The sequence below is a fragment of the Thalia democratica genome, chromosome 1, assembly GCF_965202585.1.
Source record: "Thalia democratica chromosome 1, ktThaDemo2.hap1.1, whole genome shotgun sequence".
In the NCBI taxonomy this organism is placed as follows: domain Eukaryota; kingdom Metazoa; phylum Chordata; class Thaliacea; order Salpida; family Salpidae; genus Thalia; species Thalia democratica.
In genome coordinates, this window is record NC_139165.1 from 76228367 (window position 1) to 76255779 (window position 27413).

Genomic DNA, 27413 nt, shown 5'->3' on the forward strand with positions numbered 1-27413 from the left:
TATTATTATACTATTTAACACAGTTTTTAACCTTAAACTTAATTTTAAGATAAAATAAAAAGCATTAAAAATGTGTACTTTCAAAAATATTGAAGAAATTTTGAAAACCTGGAGAAAATTTGCCAAAAACTAGTGGCCACCCTGTTATATCTTATTGTATAAAGCCAATATCTTAACTATTTTTTAAAATGAAAAATGCATTTCATCATGATCTTTATACTGTTTATCCCTAGCTTGCCTTACTTGAGTTAATAATTTATACTTTTTCTACCTATATGTAAGATTTTAGGTGAGGTTTTAAAAAGAATTAAGCGACTGCATAAGTACTGTATAAAAGTGTGTTGGTAATAAGTTGAGTTATAACTAGTAAGTTTGAAACTATAGTAATAAACCTCAAATAGTTTTATTTTTAAAATACAGTGGGGTTCTGACATAAAGCTAATAAATAAAGCTTACAATAATTTTTTAATAAAAATAGATTATATAAGATAACAAAAATTATCTCTAAAGACAACTTGTGTCAAAAGTTGCATGCATTTTTATGAAAAAAAGTTTAACATATTTTTGAGTAAAGTTTAAAGTTTCAAATATTTAAGTAAAAGTTTCAAAAATGTTTTAATTTTATAAACTAAAATGTTTTTAGTTTTAATGACTTTAAGGCTGTATAACTTATTTTTCTACTTGAGTTGTTGTTTACGTCATACCTATTTTTTTACAAGTAAATTAAACAGGTTTAATATAGAGTTAATCAGTGTTATAAATTTAACAGTATCCTAATTATTAAGTTAGTAAAATGATACTTTGTTGTTAAAGTTAGGTAGATATTAAGTATTTTCAAATAAGGACAGTTAAACATTAAAAACATGAGCTTTATTTACCAACCCAAAATTGTTTAACATAGAAATAGTGTAACAATAACATAAAATATTTATGTACTAAAAGTATTTGTAACTTAGATTTTATAATTATTTGCCTTCACTAAAAAAGAATGCTCAATTTACTGGGATGTAAAGAGCTTATTTAAATAGATTTATGCAAATTGTATATTTTATTCGCAACCGGTTTTGGTGGCAAGAGATTGCAATTTGAAGCTTCATATTTTATTTTTTGCTTGAAAAGGTCGCAATCTCTTGCCACCAAAACCGGTCGCGAATAAAATATACAATTTGCACAAATCTATTTACTTAGATTTTAATAATTAGATATAACATTGAAAATGATTACTTATAATATTTGTAAACTTATACCATAAAAAACTTTATTAAATTTATAAAAAGGGGAAAAAAATATTAGATAATTAAAATTCGGATGTTGTTATTTTTATGAGCTTATAATGTTGAATTTTTCAATTTGTTTATCAACTAAAATTGAAAGTTTTAAAAGTACTTTTGAAAACATATATATATATATAATTTATTTGTTGTTTTTAAGCATTGAATTTAATAAGTTTTAGAATCATTAAATTTAAAATAGCCATTTCATTGGCTAACAACAAAATATGACATCCAATCCAGAAGACATATTATCACTATTGAACTCTGGATATGAGTCCGAAGGGGAAATTGACACAAGAAAACTTGTTCTTGAAGCATGCAGAAAGAACAGAAAGGGAGGAGCTTTTGAATCACTGGGTTAGTGGTTGTATGTTTTCAACTGTTTGAAATTGTAGATAGACATATAGAATTTTTATCTCTAATAACGATAAAAAGTAAAATGAATAAGTTTGTAATAAATTGCTGAATATATTGAAGTTATTTAAGAATGTTCCCCTTTTTTAAGAAAAAAATTACTTACATTTATAAATAATATTTTAAAGTATGGTAGCAAAACTTTTTAAAAGTCAATATGATACTAAATCTTGTATTTACAAGTTACTCTGAGTTTTTAGATTTTTGTTGATCAACTATTAGATACATTTTACAGCTTTGTAAAGTTATAAGTAGTTTTTGTAATTTATGGGTTTTAAATTAGTGTGAAAAATAGGTTTAAAATGATTTGAAGAAACGTTCACACAGGCACCTTTTTATTTTCTGAATTACTACACAAATGCTAACTGTATGTGACTAAAAAATGCAACCTTTGAGTTTTTAGCTGGAAGTGTTTTAAATTATCCAAAAAACTGAATGTGCATAGTTTAAGAAGATTTGAAGAAAGTTTTATAAAAGCACTTCTTAATTTTATGTAATTTTTATTGCTTTTTGTAAGTTTTTTTGAATATTTTTTTTTTTCAAAAAATCAAAAAGTGCCTCCATGAAACTTTCTTTAAATTGTCCTATGCATTGGGGTGGTTTTCAGAAAATCGAATGATCCCTGCGTGGAAGTTTCATTTTAATTCTTAAAATACTTTCAGGGTATTTTTGAGATATTTCAAAATTTTAAAAAGATAGTTTAGTTAAAAACTCAAAGGTCCCAATTTTTATAAGCACCCAAATCCACATTATTTTCATTTAAAAGCCTTTGGTTTCAAACAAAAGTTTAAAAAGTTCAACAATGTTTGTAGACATTATGTACTTTTAGAAAATTAGAACTTTATTTTAACAGTTTAAACTTAATTAAAAAAGTTATTGACTGTGATTGTAAAACAGTAGTAATGAGTGTTCTAATTTTACAGCAAGAACACTTTCCAATTGCAATAAAGTTTTTTTGCTCGTGTAAACCTGAAAGTATATAAACTAAAACTTATTATATGTTTAGTTAGCTGTGTATAGATTTAAATCATTTTGTTAGTTTTGGATGAAAATATTCCTAATCATATTGTTACAGTTTATACAGTTTTACTTCGTTTTTGTTGGATTGAATTTAACAAAAGCATAGTTTTTTTTGTCAAGACTTTTGATCTTTAGTTTGTCTCATATTAGTAGCTGCTTGAAATGTATTAAAAGTTGTTTTTAAAAGTTGTATATAAATAATTTAAAGTTTAACAAATTATATTTTTGTAGTGTTGACTTGTTTGATCTGAATAAACTTAACTTTTATATTGATATCATTTTGTTGTATTTAATTAAAAACACTTACATACAGGGTTATCACATTCCGTTTACAAAGGAATCACAAGAGTAATGAAGTATAAACAACCAACTCCAATACAAAGAAGAGTTAGTTTATTTCATATGTTATAATTATAAGCTTGTTTCAAAGTTAGAGGGTTTTAAAATTTTGTGATGGTATCTTACACTTCGTATAGTTATAATAAAAAGTGTTTTATTTAATTAATATCTTAGTGAAATGTTAAATTTGTTTAATTTATTTAATCATTGTATATAGTTCACAAAACTTTTAGAATTTCTATTAATAACTAATAGTTTTCAGTATATGAAACTAGTCTTATAAATAATGCTATTTATTCTTAATTAATTATAAAACTCAAAAACTAGATTTTATTTAGTTGATTTTATTCTAAAACAAAATACAAGGTTTTAATATTTTTTATATGATAATTTTTTTCATGTACAATACTATATATTTTGTTTTTATAAAAGTTGTATTTTTTATAAAAATTCTATTGCTTTAGTAAACTTGGTTGTATAAATGTAAAGAAAACTTTGCTACTAAATTTAAAAAAAATCAAAATTAATTAAAATTTTTAAGATTAAAATAGTGAACATATTTTCTTGTATATAAAACTTAAAAAAGAAAATAAATTTTGTAAAATTAATAATCATTTGTGATTGAAAAAAATTTATTAGCTTATAAACTTTAGAATCACTTTGATGAAGTATAATGTAAGTAAGTGATAATTTAAAAACAACTTAAAAAACCAATTCAATCTCACTGAATAACATTAACCAATCATATTTACTTCCTCAATAAAGTTAACCAATCACAGTGCATTCCGCTGGCGTTGGAAGGTAAAGATTTGGCAGCAATGGCCAGGACCGGCAGCGGGAAAACAGCTGCCTTCCTCATACCACTGTTTGAAAAATTGCGGGAACCGAAGCACGTGGGCATCAGGGCCGTGGTTATTTCCCCAACTCGAGAGTTGGCCATGCAGACCCACAAGTTCATACTGAAGGTTTGTGGCTTTTTATGGATAAGTTCGTTTACAAACACTTACACTTTTTGCATTTTTTTCAATTTACTGAAGAAAAACTACTTAAAAACAACAGTTCATATACAAGATAGGCACCTTTAAGAAAGTATTGCAGTTTCTAGTTTACTTTATACTAGCTTTTTATTTTGAGAAATTATAAAAAAATCATTTGTCTGTTATACTGTTTTAAACATCTAATTTTGTTAATGAATGCCAAAATGTATCTGACAAAACTTTACTACAAATAAATTGTTTTATTTTGCATGATGTGCTTTAAAAAATCAAGAAAATATGAAAATTTCGAACTTGTATATTTATTTAAATTTACTAAGTTTTCCTCAACTTAAAAATAAATCCTTTCTTTATAAAAGTTAAACAAACTTAAAATGTTTTTTTTTAATGTTTTCGATATACGCATTGGAAGGTTGATACTCTTATTTGCATCAACTATTGTAAATATGACACCAAATCTTCCTAAATTAAATTGTGTTTCAAAGGCCAGCTAGACTAAAACAAACTAGTTGGTCAGATATGGCACGTACATTTTATTTAAGTATTTTTGTTGATTCATGTAAACAAAAACTTTATTTTATATAATAATTTTGTTTACTTTTTTTTTGTTAAATGTTTAATACTTAATATTTAAACTACCCAAGTACTAAATAAAAAAAAAAAGTTTTTTTCAAGTTATAATTTGATGGAAAGCTCTTATGTTTATTTAACTTTCAATTATTTATAGTTCATAAAGCAGTATTCACCTGTTTTATCAATATAGTAGCTAAAAGCTTTTATTTAATTTAAGCTTTATTAACTTTGTAACAAACTATTTTTAAATCAACTATGAAGAAATATTAGTATAATATCTGGTTATAACACACGCAATTGCTTGCTTGCTTTTGTTGCGAAAATTAAAAAAAAAAATTTCACACGCAAACATTAAAAATTTAACCTGCTCACTGTTCAAGTTTTCTTTTTTGAATAAAACATTTTCCAACATTTAATTACTTACTAATCTCCCTCACAGATGGGCAAGTTCACGAACCTGCGGGTGGCGCTGGTGCTGGGCGGGGAGAACACGGAGCAGCAGTTCCAGGAGATCACGGACAACCCGGACATCCTGGTGGCCACGCCCGGCCGGCTGCAGCATGTCGTCGTGATGATGGAGGGCGACTACAACCCGCTCAAGTGCGTCGAGTACCTCGTGTTCGACGAGGCCGACAGGTTTGAACAAAACATTATATATTAATATATTAATACTATTGGTGTCTATATTTTGTTGTTTTTTTATTTTATTAATTTTGGCATTACTGATACTTCTTTAATGATCTCTTCTTTCGATTGTCGGATATTTCGTCCTGTATGAGGCTGAAAGGTTTAAAGAAAATTATATCATTAAGTAAAGGTAGCTATAGTTCGTTATGTTTTTATTTTATTAGTTTTGTTATTAGTGTTACTACTTTATGATTTCTTCTTTCGATTGTCGGGTATCTCGTCCTTTATGTGGCTGAAAGGTTTGTTAATATTAATAGTATCAGTGGCAATGTTTTTGTTTTACTTTTATTGTTTATCACTGTCTAATATAATTTGACGAGGCTGATAGGTTTGAAGAAAATTGTATTAATACTATTAGGTGTCCATATTTTGTTGTTTTTTTTATTTTATTAGTTTTGGTACTAGTGAGTGATACTACTTTATGATTTATGATTGTCGGATATCTCGTCCTCTATGTTGCTGAAAGGTTTGTGAATATTAATAGAATTAGTGGCAATGTTTTTGTTTTACTTTTGTTGTCTATTATCTCGTGCTTGACGAGGCCGGCAGGTTTGATGGTTTCAAAGTTTATTTTTGTTATTTAATGTTGATGGCTGTATTGCTACCTACAATTTACGACTACTATTATTTTCAGTTTTTCTTGATGAACATTTCCAGCTTGATAACATTTTAAAGTTTAATAAGTCTTTTATTTAGTAGCATGTTTCCAATTCACAGGGTTGCGAAAAAACCTAGAATTTTAAACCCAGGCGCAAAAAACCTGGAAAAGCTGGAAGTTTGAATAGATATTACAAAAAACTAATATTTTAAACAACTTTTACGTGAACAATAATGATTACGTACAAAAATCTATCATGTAGAACAACTTTGTGCATTATTAAACTATTATTTATCATAATACACATTTAAATTAACATTACAGTATCTTTATTAATTAACACTTAATATTAAATTTAATTATATACTCAAAATGGACAAAAAATATTTAGAAATGATTCAAAAAAAATAAAAAAAAAATCAAAAAACATTTCGCTACCTTGTAATAATGATTACGTAATTGTTCATAACATTTTGTGAGATAGCAAATAGATTTAATTAAGTTATATAAATGTTTGTTTGTAAAATCTATTGTAATTAAGCTACTAATGTTTGTATTTAAAAAATCCGCCAATTATATTTTAAAGTTCAATTACCATGATTTTAAAATTGTTTTAAAAATAGTAATTATAATAGTTTTAAAACTCAATGTTAATGTTTTATTATCTATGACTTTATTATTTTAGATAAAGTAAAGCTTGAGTTAATATTCTAAAGTAAAAATCGTTTATTGTTGAATAGATTTTAGCTAATTTAACTTTTTGATAATTAAGAAAAAATTCATAAGTAAGTTTATAAGAAAACTAAATTAATCTTTTATGAATTTAACTAATAAACTATATAAAAACAGTATTTTTTTTAAAATCTGTAATTGAGGATTTTAAATTTTTAGAAGCTTCTTTTTAAAGATTGTAGAACAATTTTTCTGTGAAATCTTTTTCATAGTAACTTAAAATAAGTATTATATATGGAAGTACGATACTCTGATTTACTTAAAACATAGTAAATTTGACACAAAACCTTCCGAAACCAAGCAGTGTTCGAAAGGCCAATCAAAACAAGTGAAATTGAATGGTCAGATATGGCACTTACATTACAAACCAATTAGAATGTTTTTTATGTGCTACATTATATTTGTTTGTCTTAACTAAAAAATATTGCTCAATTTACTGTAATGAAAAGAGCTTATTTAAATAGTAATATATATTATGTAAGTAAAATATTTTATTCATGACTAGGTTTCGGCGGCAAAAAAAAATTATAACATTGTCAATTATATTAAATATTAAACTATATGTTATCTCAAAATGTTGTGCTTTTTACGAATGAGAAATTCATGTGGAAATACTACTATTGTTAAACAACATACTTTTGTACATGTTACTGCAACATATTTGACTAATTATTTGATGATTAATTATTCTCATGTTTTTTAAAACTTGCAAGTATAACTAGGCTAGTACACTTTTATGCTAAAACACTGTGTTTTTTAAGCTGAGTAGTATTATGATTATTTATTACAATCCATCTGTAGTCTAGTCAGTGTTTCATAAAATTTCAAAGCTTGTACTCGTAATCTAGCATAGATATAAGTTTATACCAAATAAAATAATGAAAATCAAACTACTATAATTGATTAACCCACTTTGAACATCAAGTTTAATAAATGTTTACCAAGAACAAACTTATGAGAACAAAATACAACAGGTATTTAGTATAATATTTCTAGTTCTATTCAGGTTGAATTTTGTAAAAATCTCAACCAAATTCGAGATTTGTTCGTTTAATTAAATGTTGAACATGATATTATTTATTTGATAGCGTTTCACAGTTATTACTAACTATCCGCCTGATTACCAGTGCAAACCTTATTCAAACATTAAGAAACTTCCAACAGATTATTTCAGTCATCATCCACAACCACCCAATCAGCATAATTTTTTTGTATTTATTCTTTCAAGAATTTATTTCACAAACTAAGTTTCGGTCAAAGACCTCGTCAGTGCTTAAATAAATCTTATTCAAATAGAATAAGCAGGGTTCGTGTGCGTCAGGCCAAGTCAGGCTAAATCAGTTTTTTTTTTGAAAAAGGGGAAAAACGTCAGGCTAAATCAGTTTTTTTATTTAAAAATTTGAGAATCTCAGTTTTATTCAGTTCAAATGCTTAAAAACTTTTGAGTAAAAAAATTAAGAAATCTTTTTAAGATCAATTTAAGATGTGAATTTTTTTCTAAATAAAGATTTAAATGTTAAAGACTAAATCAGTCAGTATTTGTAAAAATAAATGCTTAAAACCTTTTGTTGAACCTCTAAAAAAAATTAGGAATGTTCATTATTTTGATTTGAGTAGATTATATTCGTCATAATTATGAAAATTAATGAAAAAAATACACTTCGAACATTACAAGTTAGTTCAACAACTAAGCTGTTTGTTTGAATTTGTTTACATCAGCTATGTTTTTCAGAGCTTAGTTGGTTGAACTGTTTTAATTTCTAATTTAAAGGCTTTATACCAAATACTTTTCATATTAAAATTCTAAGCAGTTTATTCAGATATTTTACTGTTTGTTTATAGTTGTTAGAGATGTTCACAACACTAAAACTTAGCTTAAAGATATAAGTACTCAGTTTTATGGAGTTCAAATTTTAGGTGCAATTCATTTTTCTTTACAAGAACAAAAATTAAAGGTTTTTTAATTTAAGTGTAAGCTTTTTAAATCTGATATGACATCAACAATAACTGTATTTATTTAGTGTGTAGGATTTATAATCATGTATCAATTTTAAGTATTAGTCAAAATCCTATAATAATTTTTTTTTGCTTATTTTAATTTACTCATGAAAGCGTTTCATTTGAGATTTTAATAAAACACGACAATGCACATCATTTTATTACAAATCTTCTGGTTATTATGTTTTAACTTAATGCTTAATAAAATTGAACAATTGTGTTTAGTAACATATATTTAATTTTTACATTAGTAATAGATTATATATAACATTTATTTTAAAACTTATCACTGAATTTGTTTTGTTAAGGGCATAGGGGGTCAATCATATTTTTCACAATTTAGTCTTATTTTATTGAGTTGCAACTAAGCTATGAGTTGCTTTTTGCAAATCTTTAAAGCTCAAAATATTTTTGAGATAAAGCTGGTTGAAAACGGAGACTACAAAAGTACTAATAAAGACCCCTTAATACCTAAAATGACTTTAAAAAGGGATTTTCCTTACTTTGAAAAAATGTCAGGCTAAATAAAAAAAATTTTGCGCACGAACCCTGAATAAGGTCTTTGACCGAAACTTAGTTTGCGAAATAAATTCTCTAAATAATAAATTCATTATTTCTCATCTATTAGTTGAGATCTCTTTATTTGTTTTCTTAAAACCGAAACATATAGTAATTTTTTTGTATCAAACTTTTTCATTAAGAAACTCAACGCAGGTTGTTTGAGTAGTAGTATCATTATGTATTACAATTCATCTATAGTACCTGTCCTAGTCAGTGTTTCATAGAATTTTAAAGCCTGTACTCAGTAAACTTAAAAGGAATTAATTTATATTAAATGAAATAAAGAAAACAAACTATTACTATTATTTAATCAACTTTGAACATCAAGTTTAATGAATTTTTACCAAGAACAAACTTATGAGAACAAAATACAACAGGTATTTAGTACAATATTTCTAGTTTCTATACAGGTTGAATATAGTAGAAAATCTCAACCAAGTTCGAGATTTGTTCGTTTAAATGTTAAACATAATGTTGTTTATTTGATAGCGTTTCACAGTTGCCATCTAACAATGCGCCTGATTATCAGTGCAAACCTTTTTCAAACATTAAGAAACTTCCTACAAATTATTTGAGTCATCACCATCCACAACTACCCAAACATCATAATTTTTTATCTATTTAAGTTTCGGTCAAAGACCTCGTTAGTGCTTAAATAAATCTTATCCAAATTGAATAAGGTCTTTGACCAAAACTTAATTTGCGAAATAAATTCTTGAAAAAATAAATTCATCATTTCTCTTCTAGTAGTTGAGATCTCTTAATTTGTTTTCTTGAAACCGAAACATGTAGTATTTTTTTTGTATCAAAATCTTTCATTAACAAACTGCAGGTTGTTCGAGATGAACTTTGGGGAGCAGATCAACTACCTGCTGTCCAAGATGCCCGACGACCGGCAAACGCTCTTGTACAGCGCCACCATGCCCAAGCAGCTGGCCAACTTCGCCGACGCCAGGCTCAACGACCCCGTGCTGGTCAGAATGGACCTCGATCACAAGATACCGCCCACTCTCAAGGTAATTATGTGTTTTTCTGCGAACTTTGAGTGTAGACGTGTAAAAGTACACTGGTTTGATCCAGGTTGTGGTGATTTTGAGGGTGTTTTTTATTAGTTTTGATAGCAATAAAAGCCTTGAATTTAAGCCTTAAAACAAAATGTTTACTCCTGAAAAGGTCAATTTGTTACGTACATTAAACACTCACCCTCCAAAAGAATACTACCAAATTTCATTTAATAAACTATTTTATGAAATTTTTAAATCGTTTAAACGAATTAATACTTTCATAATAGATTTGAATAGACTAGTATAAACTAGTTCTAATTTTATTGAAACTTATTTACCTCTCAACACCTTTAGTTATGGTACTTATGTCAACAACACTTTAATGAACATAATTATTTAAAAGTTACAGCCTTTTCTGAGCATACTTAATCACAAAGTTCTACGGAATTTTCTTTGCATTGGAAAAAATTAATTCTGTATGCTTTACCTTATATGCATTGTATTTAATTAATCAATTAATATTGAATGTTGACAGCTGGGATACATACAATGCCGCATGGAGGACAAACTGCCAGTGCTCCTGCACCTTCTGAACGAAGTGTTCGACAAGAACGACCAGACTCTCATATTCGTTGCGACTCATCACCACGTTGAGCACGTTAAAGAGGTGTTTTGTTGTTATTATCGACAAACAAATCCTTTTACTTATAATTAGTTTTTTTTTGCAAAAGTTTATGCTTCTTTTTTGAAGCACTTAACTTTAAAATTCTAAATTTTTTTTACATTAAATGTTGTTTCAAATCAAATTTTGTTTATAAATTGTATATTTCAAAATAAAATGCTAGACCAAGGTCGGTGTGTTTGTAGTTTCCTTAAAAAACTATTTATCACAGTCATTAATCTCAATAACTTTTTACTAAAATCCCCATCAGCATACAAATACTCCCCCAACAGGTGCTGACGAAATGCCACATCGAGTGCGCGTACTGCTACTCGAACCTGGACCAGGAGGCGCGGCGTGAGAACATCCACTCGTTCCGGTCGAAGCAGCGCCGGGTCATGGTGGTGACGGACGTGGGGGCGAGGGGCCTGGACATACCCGAGCTCGACAACGTCGTCAACGTCAACTTCCCCCAGGAACCCAAGATCTTCCAGCACAGAGTCGGTGGGTGGTCGTTTTGATTGTTTTTTGGTTGTGATTTGAAAGTAATGTGAAAAGTGTAAGACTCTGACGCACGTCGAAACTGTTTTAGTTTGTGATTAAAAATCAATAAAAGAGTATTTAAATTATTTTTTTAATTATTAGTAAAAAAAATTGTATATCATATACCAATAGAGTTTTTGATAGTATAACATTATAAATATAACATTGTTATCCACCAAACAGCAATTTGATGAAGTTTTAGATATTTTTTAAGTGTAATGAATGACTTACCTAATTTTCTTAAATCGAATTAATTTATTTTAAACTTAACATGTGTACAAAACAGTTTGCTTTTAAGATATAACTTTACATTTTATTACATGTTGGTAATTATATGGTATACCCACTACTTTTAAACAATCGCAGCTAGTTTTAAACTTTAAAAACTACTACTCAACTTACTCAAATTTAAACCACTAAAACAGGTAGGGTAGCAAGAGCTGGTCGCAGCGGAACCGCTTACTCGCTGGTGTGCAACGACGAACTGCCGTACGTGTTAGACGTTCACCTGTTCCTCATGAGACCCCTCACTTTCGCCACCGATCAGACTCCACAAGGTTTGTTTCGTTGATGTTAAAATATGTCAGTTTGAACCGTGAACGAGGCTGTGTTGTTTCAAGTATGATTTTAAAAGAAAATTTTGAACAATTTGGTTGTGTTGTCATGTTAGAGGGCTTGAAAGTACAATGGCCATTTTTTAGTAAATCAATAATTACAGAAGTTTAATCGTTACAATGTTTTACTAAGCGGTTATTTAGCTAACATGAGTAATTGTAAGTAAATAAATACTTAAAAAATACTTTATTATTTACTTGGTTTTACATCGGAACTTGTTGATGTGAAAAGTTCACCAACATTGAGCTCGTCAGGTCAACTTTGAATGTTCCAAAATTAATTATGACGTCATATAAGCACTTAACGAACCTTGTTGCACGAAGGCATGTCAATGAGAACAGATCGGTGCTTACATTTGTTAATAATATATAAAATAATGTCTGAATAAGATTATAAGTTTTTTATTAGCCTTTTATGGAAAAACCTTTTTTTTTCGTTGCATTATTTCTTGAAGTTGTTTTAAAACTTGTGTTTTTGTTTTTTAAAATTTTATGTAAGATTGTTTAATTTTAAGTCCTCAAACAAAGCTATTGTTTTAGCTCGTACTGAACAGTTATACAAAAAATATTTAAGTTAGGTAGAGGTTAGAGTATGTTTGTTATTTAGGTATATTTTTGGTGTAAAATATTTTGCAAATTTCATGATTAGAGTTGAAGAATTTTTTGATAAGTTTTAAGAGTGTATGAAATTTTGTTACAAACATGTCTCTTCATTTATGTTTTCAATCTACACAACCATACACTGTAAATTAAGAAATATTTTTTCTTATTTGAATACAAACTTTATTCAAGGTCTTGAATTTTTTGTCCTATCCTATAATAACATTTAAAGCAAAATGATAAAACATGGTTATTAAAAATAATATTTAAATATAATCTCCTTACTCATTTTGAGCAACTATAATTTTAAAGAAACTGATTGGTACCACTAACTTTATTAATACTTACCAAGAGGACTTTCTGTCAAATACACTGAAATAACGGTTGAAACAGACAAGGACTCGGTGTTGGGCAAGGTGAAGCTGGGGGAGATATCGGGAGATCAGAACATGTACCGCGAACTCAGCAAGAACTACGACATGGAGGGGCTGGAAAAAACAGCCATCAACGGATACAAGTGAGATTTTTTTCATTAGGTCATGCACGGTATAATGAAGTAGTACTGAAAAGAACTATACGATTTAAAAAATAATTATGTTGTTTTTATTTTTGGGTACAGCGTAAACATAGTTTTATTAAAAATGCGAAATTAAGTTAAATAAGTGCTAGATACTAAAAAAGTAATGAAAATGAATCACTAAAATAAAAGTTTAACAACTATTTTGTGGTAGATAAAAAATACATGGAAAGTATAAGTATAAAATAAAGATGTTTTTATAAATTAAAAAAAAAATATTGAAAAAAATGATTAAAAATACTTTCGCATAGTTTGTTGTAACCGTTATACACTGCAACTCGAACTGTTTTTAAATATTTATCCACAACGCAGGAGCTACATGAAGTCCAGAAAAGCGGCATCCACGGAATCCATAAGAAGATCAAAGGAGCATTTGTTGGCGACGTCCGTCTACTACCACCCTATTTACAGTAATTGTTTGATATATTTGTTTATTGAATATATTTTAGGGTCATTTTAGATTTAGTAATGTGAAACATTCAATATCGATTACCACCCCATTTACAGTAATTATTTGATACATTTGTTTTTTGAATATATTTCAGGATAATTTTAGATTTAGTAATGTGAAATATTCAATATCAATTACCATCTTACTTAAAGTAATTATTTGATATTTTTTTTATTGAATATATTTTAAGATCATTTTAGATTTAGTAATGTGTAATATTCAATATCGATTACCGTCCCATTTACAGTAATCATTTGATATATTTGTTTATTAAACATGTTTTAGGATCATCTGAGTTCATTATTGCTTGAAATACTAGTTTTCAGATACATACTTAATGAAAAAAGTTGAGTAACAAAATTTGTTATAATACATGCAGTTTTAATTAAACAGTATTTAAATTGTAAAATGCTTGAAATACTAGTTTTCGACTATGTATTTATTAATAAACAATTTAATTTGAAAAGAGATTGTGAAACAATACTAATACAAATTTTTATCTTAATTTCCTACCTGATATTTTGATTTCATTGCATTTTAATAAATAATGATATTGTAGCTCGTAACACGGATGAAATGGACAAGAAAAAGGAAGACTTGTTACAACAAATTAAAAGCTACACGTCGGGAAGGGTAACTATAATTTTTTTATTAATTAGTGCTTAAATTATAAGTTTTGTTTGTACCAGCTATTTAGAGTTTCGTCTGTAAAAACTCGCTAATTAAGTTTTCTTGCTTGAAAAGTAAAAAAATCAAGTTTAAGATAATGATGTATAAAACGTTTTTTATTCTATTTATAATTTTCTAAACTAACATACAGTCTCTACTTAATGTCCACTAAGATAAATAAAACTTAAGTTATACTAAATTAAAACATGTTATTACTTTCAATTTGTACAAAACAGACAATATTCGAAACGAGCGTGACTAAAAACAACACGGCGGCCGAAACAGTTTCTAAATTCAGAAAAAGGAACGAAAATGTAGTGAGGATGCACAACGAGAAAGTGGAAAAGTTAAAGTGAGTCAAACATATATAACGTGTGTTTAAGTGCTATAGTTGATGGTTAGGTTGGAAGCGTAGAAAAAATCTTAAACTGATTTGATAATTAAACAAATGTGTAATTTAAAGTACTGTGTTAATATTATTTTTGAATTTAAGTTAAATACGTTTAATAACAATGGTGCCTTTTTAAAATAGAGGCTTCTTGTGCTCTTTACATACATAAATTAAAATCAAAGTAAACAACTGTATTTTGTTATAAATATTTTCAGAATACGTTTAATTCAAAACGTTGTGGTTTTTTAAACAAAATAGTACCTTAAAAGATTCAAGAACTTAAAAATTATATAATTAATCTTTTACAGAGACGAGTTGAAAACATGTACAAGCAATCACGACTCAACAGAAATAGAAAATGTAGATGACGAAGTTATCAAAGTTTGTTGTTTATTGCTTGTTTAATCTAGCATGAATAAAATCTTGATATTGATCGCACCAATCCCACCCGAAAAAAATAACTTATCATAATCTATTCACAAAAATTAAAAGCAATCAAAGTATTTTTTATATTTTTGTTTATAGTACAACAATGGCTGAAGTTAAACAAGAATAAATTGTACAAATTAACCAAACCTACTAACAAATTTTTTTCTATTTGAATTGAATTTTTTGGTATTTTAATTTAATTTATATTTTTTTTAAATATTGCAATAAAGATTTCATGTAAGTTTGAGGTATTTATCTCAAAAAACGTAGGAGAAGATAGATTTTTAGTGAAATAGTCTTTTTTTTGCGGTTTTAGTTTGCGCCTCCCATAAGGAACCTATTGTTGCCTCCGAATTTGACCTGCTATATCTCAAAAATTATTTTGAATTTTCAAAATCTGTAAAAAGCATCTCATAGCTTAATCAAAACTCTATAAAATAAGATCAAATTGTGAAAAAAGTGATTATTTGCCCTTAATTATTTATGTTCAAATGGGTATATAACGATGATTGGAGTAATTGAAAATTAACTTGTCAATCCGACCTGACAATAACTTTAGTAATTGTTCCAGCAAACGTTTTCAAGGGTGGTGCAGCCGACGCTGCAGACCGAAGAGGAGAGGATGAAGAAGAACAAGAAGAAGAGGAAGGGGAGCATGGGGGGAAGTTACCAGGAGAAGAAGAGGAAAGCGCAGGCGAAAGACAAGAACTACATCGAGTACCGGCCCAAGGACTACCACAAGGAGAAAGGGTTCGAGTTGTTGTGTTTAGTTTGTTTCTAGCTGTTAATATCATCAGTAGGAGAAATGGTTCGTAGTTTGTTTGCGTTAAGCTGTCGTAAAAGAAGATCTCATGGGGGTTTAAAAGTATGTAAAAATTGGAAAGGTTTAAAAATAATACTAGTTGGAACTAAGATTGATCGAAAGACTAAAATGAGTTTTTTGTAAACATAATTGCTGTTTTTGTAAGTCTAATAATTGCTTAGTGTTTTGTTTCTTACACTCGTCGCGAGCCTGATTATAAATAATTACAAAAGTAATGCTTCAAAACTGCCTTCATTAAAAGTTTTTTTTTGAGTACAACGACTTTAAATTAAAAACAAGTTCATATTTTAATTGTCAGAAATCACAGCAAAATTGTAGCTATGACTGTAAATTTGTTTCAATTATTTTGAATATTACTAGAATAAATTATTATAAAAATTAGTCGTATAAAAATTAAAATGATTAAAAACTATTCAGTAAGTTTTATTCAGTAAGTAATACATATGTATTGAAAATAGTACAACTTAAAATTGAATGTAAAATTTTAAAACAAACTTTTTCGTGATTCAGCATTCTGCTTTTTTACTAATACATATATGGTAAATAGTCGATTTATACTTGTGTCATAGTGTTATAGAAGTTAAAAATAAGAAGAAAAGGTGATAAAAAATATGAACAGTGATGTTAAGATGCCTAAAATTAATTCTAAAATTACTTAAAAAGTTTTCTTTAAATAAAACTTTTACCAAAAATCAAAAAAAAAAGCTAATGTATTTTATTTATTTTGTTTAAATCATCGCTTTAAAATTAAACTGATTAATATACTATTTTATAATTTTCGATTTATTATTAATCATTTAGAGTTAGTATTTTAAAATATAATAGTATTTAAAACTAATTTTGTAATGTATATATTTTTTTATTTTAAACGCTATCACTAATAAAACTAGAACCTAAACGTAAATAATATAAATGACTTGAAACAAAGAAGTTTTAAAACTACTTAGTTCTTATAGTTTAGTTTTAAAAGTATTTTAAAATCATATAAGAAGGCATAAATTTACAATGCTGTGCTTACAATACATCACTACATTCAAAACCGACTGGCTTTAAAACCGCGTTTTATGCAAATTTTACAATCTGTTCGATGGCGTAGTGGTTTAAAATTGCGCTTGTAGTCACTACGTGGTCGGTTCGAATCCTGCCGGTGGCACATTCATGGAAGTCAGATAGCCTTGCAACTAGCACGTAGTTGCAAAGGTACTGTAAACGTTCCTAGATTAAAATCTATTGAGAAGCCTGTTCACCTGACTCAGTGGTGAACCGGTGGTTATACTTAGATGACATTTCTAATAAGTAATTAAGATTATTTTTTTATATAACTTTTTTAAAGTTTCATATTGAAAATGTATGATTAAAAACCAAACTAAAGGTAACTTTGTTATTACTCGGATCACATCAAAAATATTGATATAAAAAGCAGAACCTTTATTTTTTTACATATTTTACTAAAAGTTGTACTTTTAAGCTAAATTGAGATTCATCTATTACATTGTTTTATTTAAAAATAAAATTGTTAGTTGGATTTTAAAATGAAAATTTCGTAAAATAGTGATATAAAAAGGCATAACCTTTATTATTTTTTTTTCCAATTCCAAAATTCAACTATTAAATCTATTTTTGAATAAAACAACTTAATAAAAGAATCTCAATTTAGCTTCAAAATACAAATTTCAGTAAATCAAAAATATAAATAAACCAAAAAAATAATAAAGGTTCTGTCTTTTCAAATTCATGTTTTTGAAATTAGTTTTAATTAATTTAAGTAACAAAGACTGAAAAGAATAAAGTAATTTCAAAAATAATAAAATTTGAGTTAACGAAAAATTTACAAAAACTAAATTTGTTTTTGAAAGGTAGTACATAAACAATAACAGTGAACTGTTCTAAAATAACTAGCTTTTAATACACACTTCTACTTAATTTATTTCAAAACCTTTTTTTTCTTATGTTTTAATTAGTGATGTACCGGACCCAAAATTTCGGGTCCGGCCGGACCCGGATCCGGACTTTTTTTTCAAACTAGAATCCGGCCGGAACCGGACCCGGACTTTTTTTTCAAATTAGAATCCGGCCGGAACCGGATCCGGACTTTGTTTTCAAATTAGAGTCCGGCCGGAACCGGATCCGGACTTTTTTTTCAAATTAGAATCCGGCCGGATCCGGATATCAGACAAAAATGGCAATATCCGGCCGGACCCGGATAGTGAGTCCGGTACATTACTAAAATAAACTAGCCTGAGTCAGAATGAGGTTTTTAAAAACTGAAAAAAAAAACTTTAATCTAATAATAAGTAGAACAGCTAGCCACAAGGTTTACAAATTTAGATGTTATTTACAATTAAAAATTTGAAATCAAGTTCATGAACAAAATACACTAGAAAATTACAAAATATTGAAAACTAGATCAGCTCAAACTCATTCAAAATCTAAAAGAAAACTAGCCTGAGTTTTTATAAAAAAACTAAACTAGCCTGAGGCAGTCAAAGATTTTCGAAAATTCCCAAAAAATTTCAAACTAGCAGGGTTGCCACTGTTTAAGTCAATAAAATTAGCTAGAGTGAGTATAAACAAGCCTGAGGCAGAATGAGGTTTTTAAAAACTGAAAAATTACTTTAATCTAATAATCAGTAGAACAGCTAGCAAAGGTTGACAATTTGGACTGATTGTGGTACACTTAACTTATTAGTACTACCCATCATAACTAAATCCTACCTTATTTAATTAATATCTGACAAATACTAAATTCTAACTGAGACTACTTTCTATAATCAGACACGACAGTTTTGAGTGATGAATCTTTTATATAAAACACAACAAGAAATACTAGCATATACAAAATTATTAATTACTTTGGTAACACTTTAAAAACTGGAAGCTATTCAAATCTATATCAAAAGACTTAAAACAAAAAACTAAAAATTAAATAAAACTTTTAGTAAACAAGAAACTGTAAAATTTTTAATAAACTATTAAACTATAAACCTGGCTTAAATATTTAAACAATTAAACACCTGTTGAAATATTCACTTTTAAGACAAAACACCACTACTTACAATAAGCATTCACAAAAACGTTCAAGATATTTTGTTGCTTCAAGCTACACACCAAACTAACTAACTGCTTACATATAAACTGCCTGTCATGTTCTGATGTTTTGTTGCATCAGTATTTAGTTTGAAACATTTCGTTATATGATTCTCATTGGCTCGTACATTCAACCGTATTAACTCTAAATATTCTCTGAGCTCGACTTTAAACAATAAATAATGCAAGTATTCATTCCAAAGTTTTCAATTTTACAACATATGTAAAGAATTGCATTTCATGAAATGTGTATTTATAGTTTAAATGTAAACAAATGTAAATTAGTCACGTGTACAAAATGAGCCAATCACGGTAGGTGTTTAATTTTAACTGGCGAAAATGAATCTTATTAATTTTCACAGGGTTTTTTTTGAAAAAATAGTTTTCAGTATGCTCTTTTTTACTAACTAGATCCGGGTCCGGCCGGATCTCTGCTAGGATCCGGCCGGACCCGGATCCGGACTTTATTTTCAAATTAGAATCCGGCCGGAACCGGACCCGGACTTTTTTTTCAAATTAGAATCCGGCCGGAACCGGATCCGGACTTTTTTTTCAAATTAGAGTCCGGCCGGATCCGGATATCAGACAAAAATGGCAATATCCGGCCGGACCCGGACCCGGATAGTGAGTCCGGTACATCACTAGTTTTAATACAGTTTCACCACTTGACTTTAGTTAATTACAAATTAAAATTGCCTTTCAAATTGTTTTTTTTTTGCCTTGCAAAGTACCTTGGTGGTTTGAAAAAGTAATATTAATTAGAATAAAACCTTGCTTTTGTTTAATTTTTAATTTATTTGTGTTCAGGGGACCTTTTTAACTTTAAGAAGCTTATTAACATGTTAAATTATGTTTGAACATATTTAAAGCATAGTCTAGCTATTAATTAAAATAATAATAGAAAACATAAATTATATGATGGTATTAAAACTATGTTAAGTGAAGGCTAGTTCAAATTTTTTGGATTGAATTTGAAAATAGTATACTTTTATTAATAACAATCGGTTTTTTATGACAAAAAGCAATTTTGCTATATTGTTCAAATAATTTTTTTATTTTATTTGTTTTAATGAAAAAAAACTTCTTAAAACTACAGTATTTAAAAAATAACCAAATCGTTTAAAAAAGATTGCGAATAAATGAATTAAAATTATGAAATAAAATACAGATATGGAATAGGAGATGGAAACAGTTTTTTGAAGCAAGCGAACGCAGTTTCATTTGACTTGATGGCCGATGATGCTATTGAGGTTTTATATTATTTATTTAAAGTACAAAAATATTGTTTCAAGATCTGTTTATTGTGTAACTGTTGCAAAACGTAACATCCAGTTATATCTGACTGCACTTATATCTTATATAACCAAATTAACAAGTTAAATAAATATATTTATTTAATTTTATTTAACATTCGTTTGAAGCAAAATATTTCTCAAAAAGTTTTAGATGTGTATCTGAAATTTTATAAATTAGTTTTTTCTGTTTGAAATTAAACTACTTACTGGGTTGTCACAAAACCTGGAATCCCGTAAAAACCTGTAGTTTGATAATTTAGGCTAAAAAAAACGTGGCACGTTAAACAAAAAACACTAAAAAATCTCGAATTTTAAACAATTTTTACATGTTTAGTAGTAAATCTTTCATCTGACTAAAAAAATCTATCATGAAGATAAAATTTTTTTGTCATCATCAAATGAATTTTGTATTATAAAACACATTTAAAGTTACTTTACTAAACAGTACGTACCAATGTTGTTATACTACTTAACATAGTTTTTAACCTTAGACTTTTTAAACTAAAAGTAAACCGAAAAACCTGGAGAAATTCAGAAACCTACAATAAATTTGTCATATACCAGTTGCAACCCTGTACTTAGCAGGGTTGTCTTTGTTTAACACGTTTGAAGCTTTTTAGATTCCAGCTTTTTTTAAAGTCATATGCATAGTCTTGATGTGTTTAGTGCTGTAAAATCTCTTAATCCTTAACTTTAAATTTAGTATTAGTTCTGAAAAAAAAGTTGGTTAAAAAACCGTTGAAAAAACTTGTTCAAATACTTAAACAAAAACAATCCAGTATACTTTTTATAGGATTAGGTGCATTTTACAACATGAAAAAAAATAATTTAAATTTTCAAAGATAAGGAGATATAAAAAAAAAGTAATTATATTAACTTGAAAAAAAAACATTCAAAAACCCACAAACAGATGAGGAGCCAGCGGGACCAGCAGAAGGTGTGGGACAAGAAGCGGATGAAGTACGTCAACCGGCAGGACGTGGGCAACAGGACGGGGGTGCTGAAGAAGAAGAAGATAAGGACGGAGAGCGGGGCGGTGATCAGCGCGTCGTACAAGACGAGCCTGTACGACGAGTGGAAGAAGAAGGCGCGGATCGACGACGTGAGCACGACCAGGCGCTACAGCAGCGACGAGGAGAGCGGGCCCAAGCAAGGTTTGAGATTGGAATGTCGGGTTTAAAAGAACCGTTTTGAATAAAAAAGTTTTTTTTATTTTACAAAAAAAATCTACAAATTTTAAGTGTTCGTTATATTGCCTAAAGTAAAGTTACTTGAAACCATAATATTCTTCTGGGTTTAAAAGAAGAATGTTAGGTTCTGTCAAGTCGGTCGGCAAGTCGAAAAAGGAACATTTTCAATGTGCATATGAATATTTTTTTACCAAATTTATTATGTTTTAAAGATAAAAATAAAATATTTGATATTTTTTTGAAACCAAAGTTACTTAAATTAGTTAAAACAACATTTTGAATGCGTCCGGCGGGCCGCAGTATGCCGACCCTGTTCTGATAGTTACTACAGAAACCATGAGGAGTTTGAGATTGTTGTAAAGTTGAATCAAAAATTGATTTTAGTATAACTCAGAATTATTAGACTTAAAATAAGAAAAACTTTGTTTAAGTCTCTGCGGTTGTTTTCGAAATTGCTGAATTTCGTTTTTAATAAAATAAATGTAATAACTTAAAATTTTGAAGAAGATTATTATTTTGGAAAAAAAATCAAACATTTAAAATGAGTGAACATGTGCATTTTGTCATTAATTCCCTTAGATGAAATATTTTTTTTCAGACTACCGCAAGCAGAACAAGCGGTGGAAGAAGACGAGCGACCAGAAGGCGCAGTCGGGCATCAGGAGGCCGGAGCAGATACTCAAGCAGAGGAGGATGAACGAGGAGAAGCAGAACCGAGGCAGGGGAAGAGGGGCTGGTTTCGGACGATCAAGCAGGGGAAGAGGGGGAAGCTTCGGAGGGTCGAGCAGGGGAAGAGGAGGTGGCTTTGGAGGTAGTAGTAGGGGTAGAGGGGGAGGAGGCCCGAGAAGGGGCGGATCCAGAGGCAGGGGAGGTTTTAGGGGTCGGGGAAAATAGTTTTTCAATTTTAGGTGAATTCGCTAGGATAAATTGGTATTTTATATAGATGCTCGTGTTTTAGCTAATTTTATTATTTCAGTCACCTAACGTTGTTTGAACATATACATATATGATTTTAGATTTTTAGATGTCAAGCACCGGTTTTTAAAGTTTTATTAAATTAAAGTATGTTTATCTTGAATTGAAATTTTTTAGACAATTTTTAATATATAAAGAAAAAAGAAAGAGACAAAAGTATTGTTGCAGTTTGTATATGTTAAAAGTAATTAAAACATTTAACTAGAATGTGTTGTAAAACATTATTTTTTATTTAAATTTTAGCAAGAATTTAGTATGTTTTATCAAACTAAATTTTGTTTAAAAAAATCTATTTGCAAGTTGTAAATATAGAGATCTCTATCAGGTTTGTTTTTGCTTGGATATAAATAGGTTATTTGTTAAACTATGTTGCCTATGTAAAATTATTTTTGATGTCAAGTTGTGATATAGAGTTTAAAAATATTCGATTAAAAAAAGGTTTTAGGAAATTTCAGTACATACTGGAATCATGAAGCTTAATCATTTTACTAGAAAATCTGGAATTAAAGCAATTTATATTTTAAAACCCATCAAAAATCTAGTAATTTTTGAAGTAAAAAAATTGTTTTGATGTTTAGCATTGTTATTTTTATCTGTATTTCACAGTGGGCTGAAAACGGGGTTCAAGCGGTCATCGACTATATAAAATGATTTTGCTGAACAAAAATAAAAATTAGTGTTTAACATAGTTAGACAGATCTTGATTTCTTCATTTCAAAATTGGTTTTGTTATTTTTCTCCAAGTATTTCAGAAGTTATGTATGTTTAAATCCAACCATTTTTTGTGTTTCACAATCTGAAAACTACTTAAAATTCTTTATAATTTTCGTCAAAATACGCTTACATAAAGTTACAGAAAAAATACATGAAATACTTATTTAGAAAAACTTTCTTTGCAATTTTGTAAAAATGAGATTAGGTACTGCACATTTTAAGATAAGTATTTTGAAAAACTGATTAAAAAAGTTAATGGGCAGCAAAGTATTGCTTTTACAAACCTAAAAAATAACTACTAAGCTATCAGGGACGTAGCTAGGGGTTGACCATTGTAACAGATGCTAAAATTTTTCATAACATTCTAAAACTGTTAAAGTTGTTGTTTTCTGAATAAACTTTTGTTTAGAAAAGATTTGTCCTAATAGTAGTTTTTTAGTTTACTAAATAATTTATTAAAGAATCAAACTAAGAGTTTTTGAATACTAGCGAATTTTCGAACCTCTAACAAAAACACCCCGCCTCGTGACTAATGCACATAGATATATATTTTTTTGGATATAGGTTCCTTGACATAAGTGCTAAAAACTATGTCTGCGATGGGTGTTTTAAGATATTTAACTTTTTAAGTACACCCTAGTTGCCCTAAAATCACCAGTAAGTTATTAGAAAGATAAGCAGTTTTTAAAAATGAGAAATGGTATACTTTTTTTAAAATATTTAAAGAATATTGACTTTTCTCTATTAACACTATTCCAAAGTAAAAACCTTAAGGCCTTAATTTTACATCAGTTTTAGGAATTTTTGGAGTAATTTTAAACTTAAAAAGAGCAAGAACTTATTACTTCTAACATAACTTTTAATATAGTCGAAGCACATAACTAAACCAAGTTTTTAAAAGAATAAAAACAGTTCTAAGCACTTAAATAAATCTCTTGGTTTAATTTTGTGTGATTGTTTACCAGGGGTACCATCTATAATTTATTAGACCGATAAAAGAATTAATAGAGCTTGACTAACCAATACAGTAATTCTAAAAGTATTTAATGTATTCTTATCTGTTAAAAAATATATAAACTTTTTAAACAAAAAAATGCATTTAAAAAATTTGGTCTAAGGAACTGATTTACGAAAAAACCTTTCAGTTATCGAGTAGTACATCACATGCTTTCACAATTTCAGCTAAATATTCTTTTATAACCTCCATTTTTAAATCTTAAGAAATAGAATAATCAATAAAAAAAAGTTAACGAAAACTACGATTAACTACATCTCATTGTACTCTTAGTTTTTTTCTGTCTCTAAGTAATTCAAATCGTACATTTCGCCCACTTTTTTAAACTAAGGTTTATATTAAAATAAAAAAACTTATAACAATGTTGATGTTGTTAAATAATATATTAGCTAAAAAAATTAAGAACCTTATATTATTTAGAAAAATGTATTAAACTTCATTAACCTAAAAATTTTTTAAAAATTGGAAAATTTTTAGATAAAAATATACTTACACCAATAAGTAAAAAATAATATTTTTAAATATAATGTTTAAGTTAAGAGTTTTAATCTTGTCATAATCAAATTTTTTGTTAAGTTTGCGGAAAGCTTTTACATAAAAAAGTGCGTTAAGTATTCGTTAATAAGGATTCTAATTAATTTTACATATTATTTTTTAAATAAGCTTTTAATTTTATACTAAATTGAGCATTAGTTAAGACTTTAAATATCATGCTCGACAAGTTGTGTGGCGATTTTCTCCAAGAAATCTAGCAGCTACGACGTAAACGGTCATCTGTTTACCTAAAACGTAAAATTTATCTTATTTTAAATTCAATATTGTTTTTTTACTCCTTTATTATCTAAACAAAATGAGTTTAAAACCAAACAGGTTAAAACTAATAGTTTTAATACAAACAACAAAAAAAACGGCAAAAGTCTACAGAGTCGAAGCCTGGACTCTCGTACGCCGTGAGAATAGCTCAAGTTAACAAAAAGTTATAAAGGATTGTACTAGTTCAAACTTTACTTGATATTTTAAATTAAAATGCATACTTTTAGATATCCGAATCTTTTTTTTTCTTTCTCGCACAATGCTTATTAAAATATTTGAAAACCTGAATTTTTCACAAAATTTGTTAACTTTATATGCTTTTTAAAATCCATATCCAGAAAACAACCAATTCAAAAAACTTCAAAGTAGCTTCTATAAAATTAAATATATTTTAAAAACACTTTCACCACGAACAATAGTTAACATATAAATTTAACATTAATTTTATACTAATGAAGAATGCTTCCTCTTACCCATGACAAACATCCGGAAATTGTTTATCGCTGCAAAGGGTTTAACTTAAGACTAGAGTTTTTATCATTAGGAAAAATTATTTTTATTTGCAGAGAGATTTAGCTACACTTTAAATAAGTGGTTGACCATCGCCGGCAAAGGCAAAATGTTTTCCCGCAATCAAAAACAGCAATGTACTGGACCGCAACATCATTAACAACAATCAATGCAACATTATAGGCCGCAGGATGTCACACAGGAGTTGTTGATTGTCGTGCGGTTCAGCCTATCGAGAGTGTTTGAGGAATCTTCAAGTTTAATTTTTTAGAATCCGATGAATATTTTCTTTGTGTTTCCTTTAACTCAGAAACGTAGAGCAGCCAAAGCGCTGTTTTATTAGTTCTACCTAACTTGAAAACATGAAAACTAATTATGTTTTATTTTTTAATTAACTCAAGTTAAATTTCATACATTGTTTTTGCAATAATTGTCTAAGCGTTATATTTCATTTGATTTATTAATAAACAGACTATATTGATCATATGTTAGCTATACACAACACTTGCTTACATTAAGATTGACTAAGTCTACAACTAGTTTTTAAATTTATAAAATTTTATTATCGCGAAACAATCAAACACCTTATTTTTCAAACACATGCCTGCAAAAGGGGCAGGTGTCGCTCTTCGACAGCCAGTTGTCCGTGCACATCTTACACATCTCGTGCTTGCAATCGAGTCTCACCACCATTTCGCCTGCCCCCAACGTATCCATGCAAACGTCGCACTCGAAACTTTTTGTGGCGGGAAAAGTCTCGAACTTGGCGATTCTCTCGGCGCTCAACCCGATTAACTTCCGCTTGAGCCTTATCTGCCTGAGCAGCTCCCGTTCTATCCTCTCTTCTTCCTGGCGCTCAATTCGTTCGACGAAAACGTCTTTTTTCCTGTACGCGCGCTCGAGTTGCTTTTCTGTGTTGCCGCGCCGATCGTACAGTGTGGACAAGCGGACGTTGTGTCTTCCCTTCTTTTTGCTTCTGCCGATGCTGTACTGTTGTATTTGCTGTTTAACAGATTGCAAGGATTTTTCCTTCGTGATAATATCAATATTAATATCGTTCCACAACAGTTGGTCACTGGAACTCAACTTTACCGAATATGACATCACGTACTAATTGTTTTTTATTTATTTACTTAACTGAAAAAAATATCAAACTGAAAAATTTGTTTTTTATTTATTTACATAACTGAAAAAAATATCAAACTGATCCAAAAATGTTATCATTTTGTAGTAGTTCAAGTTGATAAAAGTTCTAAAAGGTTAAGGTTTTAATAATTTAAACTGATTAAGGTTTAATAATTTAAATAGCCTGAATACAACTTTTTCTAATTGATTCAAATTAGTATTATTTTAGAAATAATAATGTACTAGTTTCTAAGATTTTCTCCAGCTTTGAAGATCTAACATTTAATGTTGTCAACATAAACAACTTAAAATTATGTAAGTTTTTGTAACATAAAACTGATTTAGACATCTCTAATTATCTGAATTTCGTATACTTATGTTAACTAAATATAAAAATAGTTCAAATTGATTGAAAAACGCTATAAAACCAGTACAAGTTAAAGCTCTTAGGAAGTACGTCAATAGTACCATCATAAAAAAGTAACTTATCTTTAATTAAAATCATACAAAGTTTAATGTACTAGATATTTGAGTTTGTAATTTACTAGTTAAATAAAGCGACTCGTGTGGTTTTTAGTATTTTCACTGGAAACATGTGAAAATCTCTTACTAAATTTTATTTGCGACTCCAGAAAATTAGTTTAGGACAAAGCAAAATATATTTATAAGTAGAATAAGATGCTTATTGACTATAAGAAAATAAACTGGATAAAACATTAAAATGTACCCTGTTCAA

The 27413-nt window shown here is 28.3% G+C and overlaps 1 protein-coding gene and 2 non-coding genes across 3 annotated transcripts; all 3 read left to right on the plus strand.

Annotated features, from left to right (window-relative positions):
- Positions 1–1452: 1452 nt before the first annotated feature.
- LOC145839492 (ATP-dependent RNA helicase DDX54-like) lies at positions 1453–22419 on the plus strand. The gene is made up of 17 exons (XM_082947083.1): positions 1453–1631; positions 3022–3095; positions 3827–4012; positions 5055–5251; positions 10024–10207; positions 10731–10862; positions 11150–11360; positions 11825–11956; positions 13007–13130; positions 13503–13600; positions 14201–14274; positions 14547–14662; positions 15010–15082; positions 15702–15880; positions 20209–20290; positions 21246–21489; positions 22124–22419. The coding sequence occupies exons 1-17, from the start codon at positions 1499–1501 to the stop codon at positions 22417–22419; spliced, it is 2535 nt and encodes an 844-aa protein (XP_082803209.1). The 5' UTR covers positions 1453–1498.
- On the plus strand, positions 4449–4576 carry LOC145849311 (small Cajal body-specific RNA 8). The gene has a single exon (XR_014372355.1).
- On the plus strand, positions 6868–6995 carry LOC145849312 (small Cajal body-specific RNA 8). Its single transcript, XR_014372356.1, has one exon.
- Positions 22420–27413: the final 4994 nt, after the last annotated feature.